Raw genomic sequence first — 19,917 nt, 5'->3', positions numbered from 1 at the left:
CTCTGTTCTTCGAGCGACGAGCTTCCAATGTGATCGCGAGCTTGTAGGGAGGTTTCCACGAGTTGTGTGCATCTAATTTTCTAGCTGAGAGTTCGAATTTACCCGACGATTGCTTGAAGGGAGTTTCCAAGAGCTTCTTTGCGCCTTGGCAGAGAGAAGGGTTTTTGAACAATGATTTGAGTTTGTGGATGTTTTACATTAAGCATTTTGACTCAATTGATAGATCCTAGTTTTAGTTTTGGTTTCTTAATCATAAGAACACTTCCTGAGTTGAATTGTTACCGTTTAGAATGCTGTAATTAGGATTTCCCTTTTGATCTTATGGTAGACTAGCAACCCCATTGTCGAGTAGTTTTAATTTTGCAATTAGGCTTATATTCCTGATCTAGTTGGCTGAGTAGAACACAAATCATAGTTTGGATTCATTAGTAGACTTTTGAATTGCTGAGATAAGTTGCTATCTTTCCGTTGGTAATTAGTGTTGGGGTTGCAAGGTTGCAAACATAGTCCCATATTGAAAACACATGGAAAAGATCATGGGTTTATAAGAGAAAGATATCTCCATTGGCATGAGGCCTTTTGGGGAGAGCCCAAGAGCAAAACCATGAGGGCTTAGGCCCAAAGTGGACAATATCATGCTATTGTGGAGATATCTAAATTCTTTTCGATCCTACAATTGGTATCAGAGCCCGGACTGCCAGAAGATTTAACCGCCGACTGTGCACAAAAGCTATGGTTTGATCGAACCATGTGAGTACATATTGACCTCGAACAAAGAAAGTGGGGGCTCCTATGTTCGGATCAAGAGGACCAGACACCAGGCAGGAAGTCCTAGTAGGTCGGATGGACTGAGGGGCAGGAAGTCCTAGTTGCGACTAGGCAAGGAAGTCCTAGTAGGTCGGGTAGACCGAGGGGCAGGAAGACCTGGTGGGTCAAGGATCGGACGTGGGAAGCCCATGGTCCTTTGTTTGAGGGGGGGATTGTTGGGGTTGCAAGGTTGCAAACATAGTCCCATATTGAAAACACATGGAAAAGATCATGGGTTTATAAGAGAAAGATATCTCCATTGGCATGAGGCCTTTTGGGGAGAGCCCAAGAGCAAAACCATGAGGGCTTATGCCCAAAGTGGACAATATCATGCTATTGTGGAGATATCTAAATTCTTTTCGATCCTACAATTAGCATTAGTTAAGTTTCAAGTAGAAATAATCTCATTCATCTTAAAATCTTTCTTGGTGACTGATTTCCTTTCATATATAGTTGCATTTCATTTTATACTCTAGAACTTTGATTTTAACTTAGGAATTTTCATTCTTTATTAATAAATAACCCAAAAAGAATTTAGCATCTAAATTATAAACACACTAGCTAGTTCACTTGGAAAAATACGACTTGGGACCTATGCTACATTTCTTTCCTTGATTTAATATGGGTTTTCAATATTAATTAATTTGGTGTACCACGTGACATGCAATATGGTCTACATCAAGGCGCCTTCTATGAGGCAGATTAGTCTTTTATTAGCTGATCTTTGTTCGCTTAGGTGATGCTCCGGTTAACCAAAATTGAGCTCACCTAAACCCAACAATGATTTTCTCCTTGAGCAGGCCTCCTCCTCAGCTTTTCATCCCTCGAACATCGTACACGTCCTTCTCATCCACCGGTGTACTCTTCCACAGCTCCTCATCCCTCTGATGCACCAAGCTCATCGACTCCTTTCTCGTGTAATCCTTCTCGTTCGCTGCGTCTTCCGCTCAATTTCTTGTGCTCCTAAGTTCCTGCACACTTAAACACAAGGCATCAAACACAACATGACCTAACTTAACTCGGTTGACTACATCAAAACTACCCCGGGTATTTACAATCTTCCCCTTTATGATGTGCATCAATCTGAGTTAAAAGTTAGGGATAAAAAAAATGCAATATTCTAATTAAGTGAATGAGAATTGAAAATAAACACTAATTATGCAGTGAACCTAATTATTTAGCAAATACAGAAATAAATTTTCAATTATCCCAACTCTCCCTTAACTTATAAATTGAAATAAATTTTCAATTTAACTCACCTAGTGCCTTGTCACATCCTGAAAGTCAATTATTGAAATAAATATTTAATTGATTTACTGTAAAGCATTTAACTAATGCTTTAAATTGCTTGTCAAAATTTCTGTTAGAAAAAATCTGATCATTAAAATTTATTTAAGTTATTTTTTTAACTTTAATCTAAATAATTTTTTGAATTTTATTTTAGAAAATTTTCTATGAACTAGTTATCAAAATGCAAATGTTTTAATTTAGCCTTAAATTCAACTTTTTGTGAACTTTTTTCTGCTCAACCGTTGTTATTTTTTAACCTTTCATATCTTTTGCTTTCCCTTAGACTTTAAATTTAGCTTTTCTAAAGTCATTTTAAAAGTACCCCATTTTTAATGTGAACAAAAGGGGAAGTAGTAAAGATTAAGTTTAGAGGGAGGGTAGTGAGTTAGTACATTTTTTTACTTTTAATAAAGGTTAGGTAGTTAGTACAAATTTTTTACTTGCAAATTTTTACAAGTAAAAATTTTAACTATTATTTTCCTAACTGCTATTTTTGAAATTTATCCTAACTTAACTTGGGTTTGATCACATCAAAAAGGGGGAGATTGTAAGTACCCTGTGATAGTTTTGATGTGATCAACCAAGTTAGGTTAGGTCCTGTTGTGGTTTAACTTTTGTGTCTAAGTGTGCAGAAACTTAGGAGCAAAGGAAGTCGGGCAAAAGATGCAGCTAGTGAGATGGATGGCACGGGAGAGAGCCAACGGGCTCGGTGCGTCCGAGGGGCGAGGTGCTGCGGAAGAGTACTCGGGCGAACGAGAAGGAGGCGCGTGGCGTTTCTGAGGGATGAGAAGCCAGAGCAGAAGTTTGCTCAAGAAGGTTAGAAGTTGGGTTCGGGTGAACTCTATTCCGGATGGCCGAGATCACTTAAGCGAGCGGAGCCAGAGCGGAAGACCTAGACCAATGCGATCTGAAACTGAGCGGAAGACCGAGACCGAAAATCAACAAAAAGTTGATTTTTCGGTCCGGGGCACCCCGACCAAGTCCGGGACGCCTGGACTTGTTCGGGGCGCCCGGACTTGGTCTAGGCGCTCAGACTCCGAGCGCCCGGAACCCTTCCTGACGCCCGGACCGGAAAATTTAGCCAAACTTGGTCTAGGCATTGTGACAAATATAAAGTTTTATCCCTCTAAAGGTGCCTGGAACCCTTCAGGCGCCCCGACCAGGGCTATAAATACAGCCCTAGTTCTAGAAGTTCGGAACAACATTTGTGATTGATTTCTTTTCAGCATGATTCTATAATTGAGTGCTTTAATTGCTGTAAAGAGGCTTCTCCACCTGAAGGAGAGTTTAGTGCGCTTTTATCTTCCTTGGATTAACAACCTCTCCGGTTGTAACCAAGTAAATCCGTTGTGCCTCTTATTTCTAGTTTCTTATATATTTTATGCAAGTGTTGATTCTTATTAAGGTGTAAAGTTCGAGAAAGGTTTGTTTTTCTTTACAGGTCTATTCAACCTTCTCTAGCCGACCGCCAAGGGTCCAACAAGTAGTATTAGAGCCAAGTTCATTTCAGGAGGACTAATCGCTGAATGAAGTACATGATATGATCAGACTAAGCATCAATCCACCTAAGTTCGAGAGTGAATTTACGAGTTGGAAGAAAAAGATGGAGGTATTTTTTAAAACATATTTTGAATTATTAATAATTATGAAATATGGTTTCGTAACTCCAAAAGATAAAGAAGAATATCAATGGATAAAGAAGCAGCAAGTCGACTTCGTGGCAAATGACAAAGCAGAGTTCCATCTGCTGAGTGTCTTACTGCCACAGGAAGTCAACCGGATCGGAGCTTATGAGTCAGCCAAGGAGCTCTGGGAGAAATTCCTGGAACTACACGAAGGGACGTCGGAGGCAAAACTATCGAGATGGGACCTGATCCGAAACCATATCAGCAACCTCTAGTTAGAAGAAGGCAAAATCGTCGCACACCTTCACTCAAGAATCAAGGAGCTCATCACCGGATTCACGAATCTCGGAGAAAAGATAACCAACCGAGATTCACTAAGATACACACTTAATGTATTTCCTAGAACTCCTGAATGGTCGACCTTAGTAGATGCGTATTTCATCTCTAAGGATTTAGAGGTAAGCACTTTGGAAAAACTTTTTTCAACTTTTAAAATTCATGAGTCAAGATGTGCAGGTCTAAAGAAGGAATCAAGGCAAAACATTACCTTAAAAGCTAAAACGGACGAAGCAGATTTTGAGACATCACTTGACGATGATGAAACGACGTTAATGGTAAGAAAATTTAAAAAATTATTTAAATCTAGTAAATTTAATCAAGTGTAGGGTAGAAGAAGGAAAATAAAGGTAAAGTGCTACCACTACAATGAAGAAGGGCACGTGAAAGATAACTGTCCAAAATTGAATAATAACGACATAAGAAAGGACAAGGAAAAGAACAAGAAGCCAGCTCAAACCGACAACAAACATAGAAATCTCAAAGCGGCGTGGGATGAAATGTCGTCCGAATCGGAGATAGAAGCCCTACCGGACTTGTGCTAGTGGCAAGTCATCAAGAAGATGAAAATGAAGCAAGCTCGTCCGAAATGAGCATTAAGAGAAGCGATGAAGGAAGAATGACATCGGAAGAAAGCAGCACTTCAAGGGGAGCTTCAGATTGTGACATCGACAAAGTAAATCAGGTACGATCTCTTTTTCCTGATAAGTTATTGCAGCTTATAAAACTATTATCAAAAAATTATTATAAGTTAGAAAAAGAAAATAAGGAGTTAAAATCAACCTTAGCTGTTTCTTGTCGATTAGAAGATTTCAACAAAATAAAAAAAAAAAAAAATTGAAAAAGGAAATAGAAAATTTGAAAAGTTGTGCATGCTCAACTTTTATTACTTCTAATTTTAGAAATTTTTCAGGACTTAAATGGTATCTTAAATATCATAAGGGTTAAATTATAAAAATATCACAGAAATATATTCCTAAAAAAAATTCTTGATTAATCCTGTAGGAAAGAATTTATTTTGTGTTCCAAAATCATATTTAGATTGATTATTTTTTTAACTAAGGGCTTCAGAGAAAAAATTAAATATTTAATTTCTTTAAACAACTTTGTCTAGAAAGTAGTTATTGTTCTAATAACCAAGAAGATCTAGTGTCTCACCACAGCCTGGAAACAAATTATTGAAATAAATGTTTAATTGACTTATTGTAAAGTATTTAAATAATAATTTAAATTTCTTGTCAAAATTTATGTTAGAAAAAGTCTGATAATTAAAATGTATTTAAGTTATTTTTTTAACTTTAATCTAAATAATATTTTGAAATTTTTTTTAGAAAATTTTCTAGGAACTATTTCTCAAAATGCAAATATTTTAATTTTGCCTAAAATTCAATTTTTTGTAAAAATTTTTCATGTTCAACCCTTGTTATTTTTTAACTTTTCATATTTTTTGTTTTCCCTTAGACTTTAAATTTAGTTTTTCCAAAGTCATTTTAAAAGTATCCCATTTTAATATGAACAAAAGGGGAGTAATAAAGATTAAGTCTAGGGAGAGGGTAGTGTAGTTAGTACAATTTTTTTTTACTTTTAGTAAAGGTTAGGTAGTTAGTACAAATTTTTTACTTGCGAATTTTTTTACAAGCAAAAATTATAACTATTATTTTCCTAACTTCTATTTTTGAAATTTACCCTAACTTAACTTGGGTTTGATCACATCAAAAAGGGAGAGATTATAAGTACCCTGTGATAGTTTTGATGTGATCAACCAAGTCAAGTTAGATCCTGTTGTGGTTTAACCCTTGTGTCTAAGTGTGCAGGAAGGAAGTTGGGCGAAATACGCTGCTAGCGAGAAGGACGACACGGGAGAGAGTTGACGGACTCGGTGCGTCTAAGGGACGAGGTGCTGTAGAAGAGTACGCAGGACGAATGAGAAGGAGACGCGTGACGTTTCTAACGGGCGAGAAGCCGGAGAGGAAGTTTGCTCGAGAAGGCCGGAAGTTGGATTCGAGTGAGCCCTATTCCGGATGGCCGAGATCACCTAAGCGAGCGAAACCGGAGCAGAAGACCCGGACCAATTCGAGCGGAAACGGAGCGGAAGACCGGGACCGAAAATCAACAAAAAGTTGATTTCTTTTTTGTCCAGGGCACTCGGAACCCTTCCGAGTGCTTGGACCGAAAAATTTAGTCAAACTCAATGTGGCGCATTGCGTTGCGATGAGGATAAAGTTTTATCCTCCTAGAGGTGCCTAGAACCCTTCTAAGCGCCCCAACCAGGACTATAAATATAGCCCTGGTCACAGAAGGTCAGAACAACACTTGTGATTGATTTCTTTTCAGTCTGGTTCTGTAATTGAGTATTTTAATTATTGTAAAGAGGCTTTTCGCCTGAAGGAGAGTTTAGTGCACTTTCATCTTCCTTGGATTAACAACCTCCCCGGTTGTAACCAAGTAAATCCGTTGTGCCTCTTATTTCTAGTTTCTTATTTATTTTATGCAAGTGTTGATTCTTATTAAGCTGTAAAGTTTGAGGAATGTTCATTTTTCTTTGCGGGGCTATTCACCCCCCTCTAGCCGGCCGCCAAGGGTCCAACACTGAGTCCGTTGGCTCATTTCCCGTGTCATCCTTTTCGTCTGCCGTGTCTTCCGCTCGACTTCTTGTGCTCCTAAATTTTTGCATGCTTAGACACGAGGTATTAAATACAAACAAGACTTAACTTAACTTAGTTGACCACATCAAAACTACCTCGAGGAACTTACAACAATGCCAAGTAACTCCCTGGTTGTCCCTGTAACCTCTCGTCCTTCATCTTCTCTCCTATACAGGCATCGACGGATCTCCTTGCGGTCTTCTTGTAGCCTAGCAATTGATGGTCAAGTCAACACCGCTACCAACTCATTGGTGATCCACCCATCGGCGTTCCCAGATAGGATCATCAACATACTGAATAAATAAAGAAACTTTCAAAATGGACAAATAAATTTAAAATGTAAAAATTTTAAATAATCAAATAAGCTTGAATTGAGAGTTTGTTAATGATTAACATTTAAAAAATTCAAACTTATGTCAAGCTTGAACCAAGCTTAAGCTTATAAAAAAAAAGGGGTCAAACTTAAATATTCATTTCAACGGATAAGTTCATTTTTATGCTGCTTGGCTTAATTTGTTTACTTTATTAAACAAGTTTGAACACCATAAAATTTAGCTCAACTTTGCTCATTTACAATCTTAATTTCAAAGACCTCTTCTATTGTGTGATCTTAGTTGCAAAACCAAGGTCCTCTCAGGACGGTTTAGTGGTAAGCGCATGAGATGTTGTCAACTTGAGATCTGGGGTTCAAATCTCGGCATAGCCGAGGTAAATATCTCCTTCATGCGCCAGTCACTATTCCAAGGATTATTAGTCACCTATGATTTATCTCCTCCGTATTGACCCTCGGACAGATTAGCGGGGACACTGGAAATAAGCACAGTCACTAGAATATGGCCCAAGAGAATATTAGAGCAACCTTGCTCTTTACAACAAAGAAAAAGAGTAACTAGAACACTAGAAAGATAAAATAAAATAAATATTGCTTCACTCTAGAGAATGTAGATGAACACAATAAAAAAATCCAAGCTCATCTCTAAAGCTTGAGAATTTGAAAGATTTAAAAGTCTTGACGATTCTAATTTTTTAAAGTTGTTTTGTGCACTTGATAGTCAAGTAAAGAATAATTTTTATATAGAAGTGACGAAAGAACTCTAAAGAAGTTCACATACCTAGCTCTAAAGTATGTAATCAAATTCAACATTTCAAATTGCACGGGTTAAATTTTGTATTACCTCTTATTTAATCAAGATTCTCCACTATATAATCATATAATGACCCGAACAAGTCATTAGCTCTACAATCTTGACAAAATCTTGGTAGGAGTCAACGTGTTTGACCCTTTGCATATGACATTTTAACGCGTCAACAAATATGAGAGTAGAAATTTTCAACTGTGAAACTTTCAGGTTTCTCCTTTTATTCAAACAAAAATTACTCACCACTCCATCAAGATTACTAAATTACATTTTGCTCCCCATCATTTTGACTATGCCATATCTTCTTTAAATATCCTTAATATCCTTGAACAATTATAGAGGGTATTAAAAATTAGAGGCGAATTGAATATTTGTCCAAAAAATAAATTGAAGATAATATGATCATGTCCGAAAGTGGGTGAGTGAAAAGTTAGGATATGACGATTTTACTGACCAGATATGGAATCTGCTCCGCTCGACAAAATAAATAACGTCAGTATCGAGCCAGGGAAGGGGTCCCCAGCGTCCTCCGACGCTCAAGTCAGTCACCGGAATATGGAGAAGAAGTGAAATAGTAGAATTATACACAAATAGTAAATCATGCGTACCTCTGTCGGTGATGGACTTCCCTTTATATAGAGCCCTGTTGGGCAATGCACATAATCCTCGAGGCATGGGCACGTTCTCCGATATATTCGTGACCACGTTCTCCAACATGTTCGGGGTCACGCCCTCCACTATGTCCTATGAAAGGATGTCGCGAGGACCACCGTCCTGCTACTTGGCCAAGCACATCAGTCGCTCAGCCAGGACAGCGCTCTGTCCACGGTCAGGTCTCGCTGCTTGGCCGAACGAGTAGCCGCTTAGCCAGAAGTCCTCCGCTCTGTCAACTTCAGTTGTCATTCCGTGTGGTGTCTGTGTAGTAATCTACACTTCCTCCGTTCGGACAAAATATTCAATCTCCCTCAGCGTCTTGTTAATATGACTTGCGCACTTGCCTATGGTATTCTCCCGAGTCGGGAAGATTGTCCGCTTGGACATGTCCCTCGCCGATCGAACTCTACCTGTCCTGACCGACCGTTGTATTTATCCTCAGTTCGATCCTTCGACACTTGAGCGTTGACCATCTTGACTTTGACCTCCACCTTGACAGTTGATCCCATGCCAGGTGGGCCTCCTCCTATCGCCGCATCATAATATATGGTAATTTGCAAAAACAGGCTTACAGTGGAAAATAGTTGAAATCTCCGGAAGTAAAGTGAAATTTTCACATTTTAAAGTTGGCGGGCAGTTGTACTGACTATGCCCTTTGTTTATAAATATCCAGTTCAATTCGGATGAATCCATCGAATCAATCGAAAGGGGCGTGGAAATGGCGAATTTGGTGGTGTTTTTTCTAATGATTTTTACGATTTTGATCAATTTCTGTTGTCGATCAGGTACGATGATTTTATTTTTCTTCTTTCCCCTGTTTTTGATCGCATAATTCGATCGACGAATGCGAAAACAGAGTTCGTGATTGTTGCAGAAGCACAGGCGGCCGCCGTCGGAGTAAACTACGGCTTGCTCGGAGACAATCTCCCCTCTACGGAGCAGGTGGTGGCTCTGTGCGCCTCCAGAGGCATCGGCAGGCTCCGCCTCTTCCACCCGGACGAAGCAGTGCTCGGTGCCCTCCGAGGCTCGGGCATCGAGGTCGTTCTCGGCACCTTCAACGAGGAGCTCCCCGGCCTGGCCTCCGATCCCTCCGCTGCCGAGAATTGGGTCGCGGCCAACGTTGTCCCCTTCGCCGGCTCCGTCCGCTTCCGCTACATCAACGCCGGGAACGAGGTGATCCCCGGTGACAACGCCGGGTACGTCCTCCCGGCCATACGAAACCTCGACGCCGCCCTGCGGGCCGCCGGGTTGCAAATCCCGGTCACCACAGCGGTGGCCACGATGGTGCTCGGCGTGTCGTACCCTCCGTCTCAGGGGGCTTTCTCGGAGGCCGCTGCCGGTGTGATGGCCCCGATTGCGGCGTTTCTCCGGTCGACATCGGCGCCGCTGCTGGTCAACGCGTACCCTTACTTCTCCTACGCCAGGAATGAGGTGGCGTTGGACTATGCGCTGTTCAAGGCGGCAGGTGCGCCGGTGATTGACGGCACACTGGTGTACGACAACCTATTCGACGCGATGGTCGACGCGGTGTACGCAGCACTAGAGAAGGTAGGGGCGCCGGAGGTGGGGGTGGTGGTGTCGGAGACAGGGTGGCCGTCGGGAGGCGAGGGGCTGGGGGCGACGGTGGAGAACGCCGCGGCGTACGTGAACAACGCGGTGGCGCACCTGGAGAAAGGCGGGGGGACGCCGAGGAGGCCGGGGACGGCGACGGAGGCGTACTTGTTCGCCATGTTCAACGAGAATCTGAAGCCGGCGGGAACAGAGCGCTACTTCGGGCTGTTCCAACCGGACATGACCGAGGTCTATCATGTCAATTTCCATCTTTGAAGGGGGAAAAAGAAAAAAAAGTTAATTAAAATTGTTATTATTTTTTACTGCTTTGGTTCCAAGTTGATGGATCTGGCCTAATAGCGTTTTATAGTGAGTTTAAGCAACAATCCATTTAGATTAACATTAAATCTAACGCTTAATGGTCGTTAATCATCTCTTACCCAAACTGGCCCTGACGTTTGACACGTAAGAAGGCCGAAAATGGAAAACAATTCATTATATTTTCAATTCGATAGGATGAGAAGTTCGAAGAAACAAACGACACCCTACCTCCTCTCTCTCTCTCGATCGACCGCAGGAGCGATTGGCGAACACTACAGAGAGGTGTGGATCGGCGAACACGGCTTTGTAATCTGAGAGCAGCAGTATTCGTCGTCGGCTGCGGGTAATAATCCTTCTTCTGTCATCTTCTTCGTCGCCGATTCCTGCTTTTGATCGAAATCTGATTTATACACTTTCAGAAGCCCATATTCGAGTTAATTTTAGCTTTTTATTCTCTTCGATTGCTGACTCTTGCCTGTTGATTATTATTGAAATCTGGTTTACACTGAAGAGATTTCCCAAATATGTTTGATCGGTCCGAAATTGGTATTATCGGCTTTCAAAATCGACCTCAAGAGTGTTCGACTGATAAAGCAATGTTTATTTACAAGAGATTCGTATCGTTCATTTCTCACTGCTTAATTTTGAGATGGAAATTTATCTTCTGCACTAATTAGATCGAGTTAGGTTTAGAGGTGTAAATGGGCTTGATCATCATGAGTTGGCCCAAATTCAAGCAGAGATTGGCCAGATCTGGCACAGTTGGCGGACCAGGTCGAATGTTTTTTATTTGTAAGTTAATTATAATTATCATCAACATTAAATATTTAATAAAAATATGACTTTTAATGTTAATGTCTTGATTAATAAAATTATCTAAAGTTTTTTCCCTGTTTTTTAAATATTTTTTATATAAGTTTCCCTTTTATTTGAATTTTAGTTATTTTATAAATTTAGATTTAAATTATTGAATATTTAAATTAATATATGAGCCTGTGGGGTCGAGCTAGGTTAACACAAGCAAAGTTCATCCCGGGTCTAGATTATTTAGGTGTGGCAAACTGCCCAACAGGCCATGCCGAGCAAGGCTCGTTTCAAGCTAGGTGATGTCAAGTCGAGCATTGAATAGAATAGAAATTGGTTCATTAGGCCTATGTCGTGCCTGATTCAAGCATGGCCCGTTGAGACATCTAGTTAGGTTTGATTGGTGTAGTCTTGACTTAGCAACCCAAAGCATGTTGGCCAACTCATTCGATGCCTCAATTGACTTTATTGGAGCAAAAGGTGAAGTCGTTACCTTAACTGCCCCTCCAGGGCCGCCCCACACTCTTTCGAAGGGGGTAAATTAGGGGGCATTTATCCTAGCACAAGGCCCTTTGCATGGGGAGGTAAGACAACCTCAATTGCCTTTATTGAATCTTCTATCAACACCACTTGCATTGCTTGCATATTTTGTTGATGGCAGACATGTTCAGTCCTTAAAGACACAGTCAGGCACCTTTTGTTGAAACAGTATCAATCTAATGGAATGGACAATTTGGTTCACACTTGAAAAAAAAAAAAAAAGAGAGTATCAGTGTATATCTTACCTTTGTGAATCGTATGTAGACTGCAACAAGTTTCTCTAAAATTGTGACTCTTGAAAAGCATTGCGAAACCCCCTTCTATACCTGTGTTGACACAAGACAAACAAGCAGGGATATGAAACATGAGTCCAATGAGGTAGACTTAGTTGTTTCTATGACTAATCAAAGTCGAAGAACAAAGGAGCAGAAGGGGAAGAAAATGAAAAGAAGTGGAGTATAATTCCCTTTGTTTTTGTGCTCCTAAGGAAGAAGGAAGGCGTAAGAGATCTCCTGATTGTCTATGAAGGTGAGAGCATTGGCTGCTTGGCAATGGAGGATGCCAGAGGTGGCTGGCTTGCAGACAAACAAGGGCTGAGAGAGATTCACAATCTGAATAAGTTCCATGTTAGACGTGATCCATACTCTGTTAGCTAATATCCAAGTTCGATTAACATAGCTCTAGACATTGTTCCTTTTAGTTGTAATTTAGTCCAATTGTCTATGAATTTCTTGGTTCTAGATTCAAACACTCACTTATAGTTGGAGGTACCAACTATCTTTCAGACAACAATTGTTTGCAAACACTCAAGATGATTTCGTTGTAGCCAACTCCAAATAGTTGGAAAGCTCTCCTTTCTGTTGCTAAGATTATTGTGCTATGTAACAATGACAGTTCCATCATATAATTATTCAGAATTATTCTTTTTGTCATAGCGCTAAGTGTGGGAAAAAAATTTAGATGCCATATCAGTGAGAAAAAGTTCGACTTGAATTCATGCTTTCATACTTTATTTTTTTATTCAGTATTATTTAGTGTTGTCCTTTGCTATTTTCAGCATTATTGTCATCCAGTTTGACTGAACCAATATGCGATATTCTAGCATAATCTACAGACTTTCATATGTGCATTCATTTTCAACAGATTTTCAATCCTCGAAGAAGCATTGCATTTGTCAGATAAGCCTTCTTTCTCATTGAGATTGCCCTTCAGTTTGCGGGGATGGGTTTGTGGACATTACTAGAGGGCTTTTTGCTTCTCGTGAATGCGCTGGCGATACTGAACGAGGACCGGTTTCTTGCCCCTAGAGGATGGAGCTTCAACGAGGTTACGGGTGGTGCGAGAGTGAAGTCATTGAGGGGACAACTTATAGGGCTCATATATGCTACACAATATTTGAGAGTTCCACTCATTGTCCTCAATACAATCACTATCCTTGTTAAGTTAGTCTCAGGTTAACATGAAGTAAAAGTTTCATTGCATCTTCTTATTGGAGATAAGTTGATTGTTCTAAAGTTTTAAAGAGTTGTTCTAAAATAAAACATAATATTTGCTTTATTATAAGTGATTTTTTTTATTTAAAAAAATCAGTAAAAGAGGATTTAAGAAAGATATATTTTTTCACACGAAATAATTTTGAAAATGAAATATATTAAATTTTCTCGGGCATTAAAAACTGACTGCGCAATTTTTTAGCTTACCGTTTCCTTGACACCATTCGCATTAAGCTTTTGAGCCAAGTGCTGTCCCTTAGCCTAAATATCATCAGCTTTTGAAGCATGAAATCCCACTACAATTCACTATAAATCCACAACTCTTGCCTTTCTAAATGTTTCACTGCAAAATAATTTAAATAAAAGCTCTTAAGGGTCCACAAATTGAAAGTGAAAATTTCTATTAGGTGCTATTACATCGAAAACAGTTTTCGATGAACAAATCATGAAATATGCATCAATCAACAAAACACCCAGTGACCTTTTATCCTTCTCATTAAAGAGAAGCATCACACTGATAACAATTTGGAAAACTGGGAATTATTTCGGATCTAGAGCATGATCTACGATTTCATCTTCTTCACCAACTCCTCGACGTCGAGCTCCACCGCCAAAACTGATGAATCTTGAGCCATTGCCATTTGACTTGAGTGGCAGAGAAAGTTAGAGATTATATCAGATAAAAATTTAAGAAAATAGCCAACAAATTAGTGCCTGATAAAATGACCAACCTGTTGTATACTGGACCATGATCCACAGCTGATCTTAGGGCATAAATTACTCGACCGGCAATGCAACCCATAGGAACTGGACCAAATAATCTACTGTCTTGAGCTTCCTGAAGGAAAATGCAATTAGTTAATAAGAGGCATCTGAAAAACAGAAGCAGAATCTGTTATTAAAAGTGAAAACAAAGAAATACTTGTGAAAAAAATAATCAGGGACCCAATGCTTGCATATTCTAAGATAATGTCATCTGGTGTGTAGAATATCAATGAATGAAATCAGGCAAGTATAATTACAATGTGAAGGTTTCATTAGTTTACTAGTTAAGATTCAAGAGATACCTTTGCCTTCAAGGATTCATTGTCAGCCAGCACCCAACATTGATCCTTCTTTAAAGTAAATGGTTCTTCTTTCTCGTTATTAGACACCATCTCATCACCTTCTATAGCAGCTACTCTTCTAAAAAAGTAGTCGTCATTCTTCAAAGGGTTCTTCATCATGACAACATCACCTACAAAAACTTGTCTGGATAAAAGATATGGAGAAAATATGTTATTTTACACTTTTGACTCAGTAGAAATATTTAAGCAAAGCTCTTATGAAGAACCAAGAGAACTATAACATGAAAGTTAAAAGATTGATTAGAACCATACAGCATTGCTGTTGAAATGAACCATACAACTTCATTTCAACTTTAACCCCTCTAGTTGATGATTCCGCATGATCTAGGCAGGAAAACCCGATTAGGCGATGCCATCAACTACATTAATTTGGAACAATTGTCTTTTTCGCATGGTTTTGTGTGGGCGGGTGGGAAGAGGTGTGTGCCCCAACCACTTGGCTTTCACAGATTCAATTTGTTTATAATTACTATCATTTATCGTCTACCAAAGTTATACTAAATTGCTTAATGTCACATAGTTGTGTTCTTTTAATGTTTTATAAGTATTTTTCATTAACTATCTGATATTTGAATTCATAAAGCATGATTGATCATACCAGTTTCATATATATTTTATTTCACACAATAATTATTCTTGTAGAAGACTACAAAAGTATCTCCCATTTCACTCACTGACTTTCTCACACTTAATTTAGAATAACATTCATACAATGGATTCACTAAGTTGATCATGAAAAGGCCTAATCAGTAAACAAATAGATTTGTTGAAAACATTAGAAAAAAGATATTTACAAGAAACTACAAACAATTTTTCATCATAGTAGAGATAGCATGCACTGATAAAGATGACTTAAACATAAAAAAAGAAAATGGAATGGACAATAGGATAAAGAGAGAATTTGGTTGAATTACGTTGGCTGTGGAAAAGGGATCTTTCTCACGAGAAGAGTTCCCCCATTTCCTGCCAAGGTAGGTGCCATTTCTTCTCCTTTATTCCAATGACAGAAGGTCAGTTTGCCATAGAGGAAATTTTTCCAAATAGCATTAGAAAATTGCTTTCTGTTTAACTGGCCTACACTGTAATTCTGCATCAACAAAATTATAAACAATTGAGACTATCTCTGTCATAAAATATGGATAACAGAAAGAAAAATAATCTTACTGGGAAGACACGCCAATATTAATAAAAACTAAAAAGGCAGATGGAATTATCAAATACCAACATTATGAATGGAGTACCACTTAATTACATGATGAATTACTAGAAGCTTGCAGAGCCAGGGCATTTCCAGGAGTATGTGTTAACACTTAGATGGTATTGATGATCAAGCTTTTGCTGAATAAACAATAACTTTGAACTGCATATCAACCTTGAGAATCAAGGAGGGCAAAACAGAAGGAACCAGTCTTTTCTCTTATCCTCCTCCCAATGCAGCATTCCTTCATGTTCCCTCATTTATATTACTAATTTTATTACCGTATTATCCTACCTCTATTATCATCTCTATAGGCTAAAATAAATTATACAGTGAAGCAGAAGCTTGTGTTCAGAAGACTAAGACCAAGCTAAGTTACTATGAACAGCCAAATAGCAACATAATTGCCAATCACAAGCAATCAGCTTCCTTCTTTTAGGAAGATTCTTGCAATCATCAAAAGTTAAGACGTTGGAATTCTATCACACAACTAAAAGCTGATGGTGGATTAGATATCTGACATCTTTTCTTTGTTCGTGATAGTATTTGTGCTAAAAGAATTTTATTATTGTTGAATGGAGATTCTAGTTCATCAGTGAAACTTCAAACAACCAAATATAATATATTCACACATGGAAGCAAATTAGTGTGTTAATTATTCTTCTTCTTGGAAAAATGTAATGAATAAGATTAATAACATTAGATTGGAGAAAACTCATCAAATCTGGGACTTTTACCAATATATTAATTAATCCTTGGATTCAAAATATTCCATCAATTGCTAGGATAAATTTTCTTAAGCTTATGAACCAATTTCTAATGATTTTTGTAGCAAAAAGGTGATTATACTCAACTCAAGTGCCCCTCATAGCCCGTCCCTAGGTTGTGTGAAGGGAGGTAAATCATCAAGTTAGCTATAAGCTGACCACCAAGTGGCTAGAGGGTGGGAGGAGATTGACCCCTTGCCCCATTGTAGTAAAGTTGTCACCCTCTAGCCAACTAGGCACCCCGTGGGGACAATTTCTAATGATTCTTGGAATTATGCAGTATTAGATTCATTATTTGGTCATGAACTTTCTCCAATATATATTTGTGTTCCACCTAATGGATATATACAGAAATGGACATGTCAACCTATTGGACATATCTCTTATAAGGGTGCTTATAGATTCAAAAAACACAATGCATTATATTAAATGTTGAATCTTGGAAGAGTTGGAAAATGATTTGGGATTACAGATAGCTGAAAAGATACTTTTCTATGGAAGATGCTCAGACAAAGGCTTCCGCCACTAGTTCTTGGATGCTGGAGGGGAATGATCAAAACAAACAATCTAAAGTAATCTTGTTGGCTGTCATTGTCAGTTACTTCTGGTAACTACGGTTTCATAGAAACAATGCTTTATATAAAAGTGGTCCTTATTCACCTAATCTAATGGAGCAGAGTTTTACCCTTTACTGAAGTCTATTTATGCGTGTGATTGATTCAAAAAATGGTGTTGTTCAATCATCTCCAATCATTCCTAAATTACAGACATCCTTTCATTCCAACCAATTATGGCTGGTTTGTTATGGATTGTTTCTTTCAAGCAACAAAGATACATGTGGTGGATTTATTTAGCCAGATTCAAATGACAAGATACTTGCTGCTGATTGTTCATGTTTGAAACGAATAGTTCTTTGCATGCAGAAACTTTAGCACTGCTAAATGGTTTGATACCAAAAAAAAAAAAGAATAAGGATGGACGAATGTCATTATCTACTTAGTCTGAATGACTTTAATTGAAATTTTGAAGGAAGTCGCTCTAATTCTCGGGAAGCTACTTTATTTGACTACTTAATATAAGTCCCTAGCTGCTATGCTGTCTGTTAAGCAAAATTGTTATGTCAGAAGAGATTGTAACTCAGCTACACAAGGGTTAGTGGCGAAAGCCAGTTTTGGATCATTGAGAAATATGATATTTTGTCCGATAATGTAAGCAATATTGTTCATGAATGAACAGATAGTCTATCCCAAAAACCAAAAAGAAAGCCACCCATGAACGTCAGAAGAGAAAGAAGGTATTTTGATCCCAAAACAAAATGATCCGACAAACACACCGGCGAAGAAGGAGAAGGATTCGATCGAGTAAGAAATTCAGCACCTAGCAAAGGCTGGATCTTGTTTCGAAAATTCAAGGAATCCGACGATCACGAAGAGAACCAGGAGCGACGATTTGGGAATCGTACCTTCCAAGTAAGGTTCACCGAATACTCCAATCTGTTGGCAGCGTAGCGTAACCACGTCGGGAGATAAACCATTCTTCGATCGGAATTTCAGCCAGCGAATGAACTTGCAGCGATCGCTCGTCTACCCCAAAGGAAACCCTAGAAAACCCCGTTCTTGCTTCGCGATCTATGTGGCTACTACTCAATGCCAATGAAAACAGGCAACGTGTCAAGAGGCTGACGTGGCAATAGATACGCCTTCTCTATAAAAATTTAAAACAATAATAAAAGAACAATTTAAAAAAAATAAAATCTTCAAATAAACTTCATTTTATAATATTAATTATATTCCTTTAAATTCATTTATATATTAATATAACTTTTATTCACTTTAAATTTGTTTTTTTCCTCCATTTTCATATTGGAAGCTTTTATCTATTCAAAAGCATTTTTTCTGCCTTATAAATTTTCTTTAAAAAATTTAAAATAAATATATCTTGATTTGAAAAAGTGTACGAATAAGTGAGAGCATACAAGTTTTATGTTTATTTACGAATTTAAAATAATTCAAAATTAAATAACATTTTCAATAACAATTATTATTTTAATTATATAACAATTTTAATGAAAATTAATCTTTTTAAATAATCATAGAAATTTACCATTTAGTTTCTTTTAATAATAAAAAGCTCTGATAAATAAAAAAATACTAAAATACTTTCGTCTTCATTAATTAATTGGAAATTAGCACAAGTTTCATCATGCATAATCATCTTAGGCCAAAATTAAAATTAAACATAATTGCTGGCTAGATTCCTTGCTAAGCCACGTCGACGGCGGGGTTCTCGTCGACGGCGCGGCTGCTGGCGGCGGGGTGGAAGAGGCACTTGGCGCAGCTGGTGGAGAGGAAGGACGGCAGTTGGTACTTGTCCTCTCCGCCCATCAGCGGCATCGCCACCCCCTTCTTCACCGGGCTCACGTAGCCCGGCCGGTACGTCTGCCCCAATACCCCCTCCACCGCCGCCGTCAGCCGCACGAACCGGAACTGCATCTCCAGATGCGCGAACGCGTCGCCAGCCGGCAGCCGGTAGCTGTGCTTCCGGTCGTCCTCCGCCGTTATCGGCACCACCTTCACGTCCACCTCCACCACCCCCGCCGCCGTCACCTTCACGCTGTTCCTCTCCGCCGTCCTCTCCACCACCACCTCCCGCTCCGCTGCTTCCTCCTCAGAGCCCGGCGGTCGGGGGCGCCACTCGTCGTCGCCTTCCTCGGGGACGAGCACCTCCTCGCCGTCCCACCGGACGGCGAGCGCGTCTACGCCGTCGTCCCACTCGCTGACGTGGCGCGCGGCGACGACGAGCCAGTGGGTGTCGAAGACGACGGCGAGGGCCTGCACCCACGTGAAGTCGCGGGCACGCCCCGCCGGCCGCCACCCGATGAAGTGGGCGTTGATCTGGAAATGCTCGTCGGAGACGAGCGCGAAGTCACCGCCCTTGGCGCCGTGGAAGTAGAACATCTGGCCGTCGCCGCCCACGAATCGGGGGTCGTAGCACACCGATCCGTATCCTCTGCAATTAGGAAGACGATCTGCAATCGCAATCCTTACACGATCAAAATTCATTATAAATATACATAAAAAAAATTCGATTTTGAGCTTGCAATCGGAGTGCTACTTCTGCAGGTGGTTTCGCAACGGCTACTGCAGTCGGCGAAGCAGGCCTTGAGGCGGCGGTTGCGGCGGGGCTTGCGGTGGGGGCACTCGTCGGGGCACTCGATGGTGCGGTAGCGGCAGCGGCCGCGGGCGAGGCAGAAGAACCGCTCCTGTCCGCTGTCCTCCCTCGGTTCGAGGACGGTGTAGTGAGTGGAGGCGGGGTCTAGGGCCCCCCGCCGCCCGTAATTGTTGTTCGCCACTGCCGACGAGACGGCGGCCGCCGTCGCGGCACACACGATGGCAATCCACAACCACAACGCCATGCTCTCTCTCTCTCTCTCTGTCTCTCTCTCTCTCTCTACTTCGCGTCAGTAGCTTTAGCTTACATATAGCAAGCGAGGGCGATAATAAAAATTATACAAATTAGCAGATTTCATTTCTGAAACTACAGGAGTCGAATTGTAAAGAACAAACTTCGAGGTACTAAACAAAAAAAAATCCCTACATAGCGAACCTATCGATGAAAGC

General features: G+C 39.9%; 4 protein-coding genes across 4 annotated transcripts; 2 read left to right on the top strand and 2 right to left on the bottom strand.

Moving 5' to 3' along the window:
- Nucleotides 1-9,203: 9,203 nt before the first annotated feature.
- On the top strand, nt 9,204-10,399 carry LOC121973615 (putative glucan endo-1,3-beta-glucosidase GVI). Its single transcript, XM_042525009.1, has 2 exons — nt 9,204-9,281; nt 9,371-10,399. Exons 1-2 carry the CDS (start codon nt 9,215-9,217, stop codon nt 10,321-10,323), a joined length of 1,020 nt encoding a protein of 339 aa, XP_042380943.1. The 5' UTR covers nt 9,204-9,214; the 3' UTR covers nt 10,324-10,399.
- Nucleotides 10,400-10,570: 171 nt separating this feature from the next.
- Nucleotides 10,571-13,193, top strand: LOC121973614 (immediate early response 3-interacting protein 1-like). Its single transcript, XM_042525008.1, has 2 exons — nt 10,571-10,711; nt 12,856-13,193. The coding sequence occupies exon 2, from the start codon at nt 12,934-12,936 to the stop codon at nt 13,168-13,170; it is 237 nt and encodes a 78-aa protein (XP_042380942.1). The 5' UTR covers nt 10,571-10,711; nt 12,856-12,933; the 3' UTR covers nt 13,171-13,193.
- A 335-nt stretch (nt 13,194-13,528) lies between these two features.
- Nucleotides 13,529-17,941, bottom strand: LOC121970881 (mitochondrial inner membrane protease subunit 1-like). Its single transcript, XM_042521883.1, has 5 exons — nt 17,760-17,941; nt 15,247-15,419; nt 14,273-14,456; nt 13,937-14,043; nt 13,529-13,850 (listed from the first exon to the last, which is right to left on the bottom strand). The coding sequence occupies exons 1-5, from the start codon at nt 17,829-17,831 to the stop codon at nt 13,769-13,771; spliced, it is 618 nt and encodes a 205-aa protein (XP_042377817.1). The 5' UTR covers nt 17,832-17,941; the 3' UTR covers nt 13,529-13,768.
- A 525-nt stretch (nt 17,942-18,466) lies between these two features.
- Nucleotides 18,467-19,712, bottom strand: LOC121972719. Its single transcript, XM_042524364.1, has 2 exons — nt 19,412-19,712; nt 18,467-19,325 (listed from the first exon to the last, which is right to left on the bottom strand). Exons 1-2 carry the CDS (start codon nt 19,710-19,712, stop codon nt 18,559-18,561), a joined length of 1,068 nt encoding a protein of 355 aa, XP_042380298.1. The 3' UTR covers nt 18,467-18,558.
- Between the last annotated feature and the right edge of the window lie 205 nt (nt 19,713-19,917).

Source organism: Zingiber officinale, chromosome 4A, assembly GCF_018446385.1.
Source record: "Zingiber officinale cultivar Zhangliang chromosome 4A, Zo_v1.1, whole genome shotgun sequence".
Taxonomy (NCBI): Eukaryota; Viridiplantae; Streptophyta; class Magnoliopsida; order Zingiberales; family Zingiberaceae; genus Zingiber; species Zingiber officinale.
Note: the sequence above shows the minus strand (reverse complement) of the source record. Positions and strands in the feature narration are given on the sequence as shown.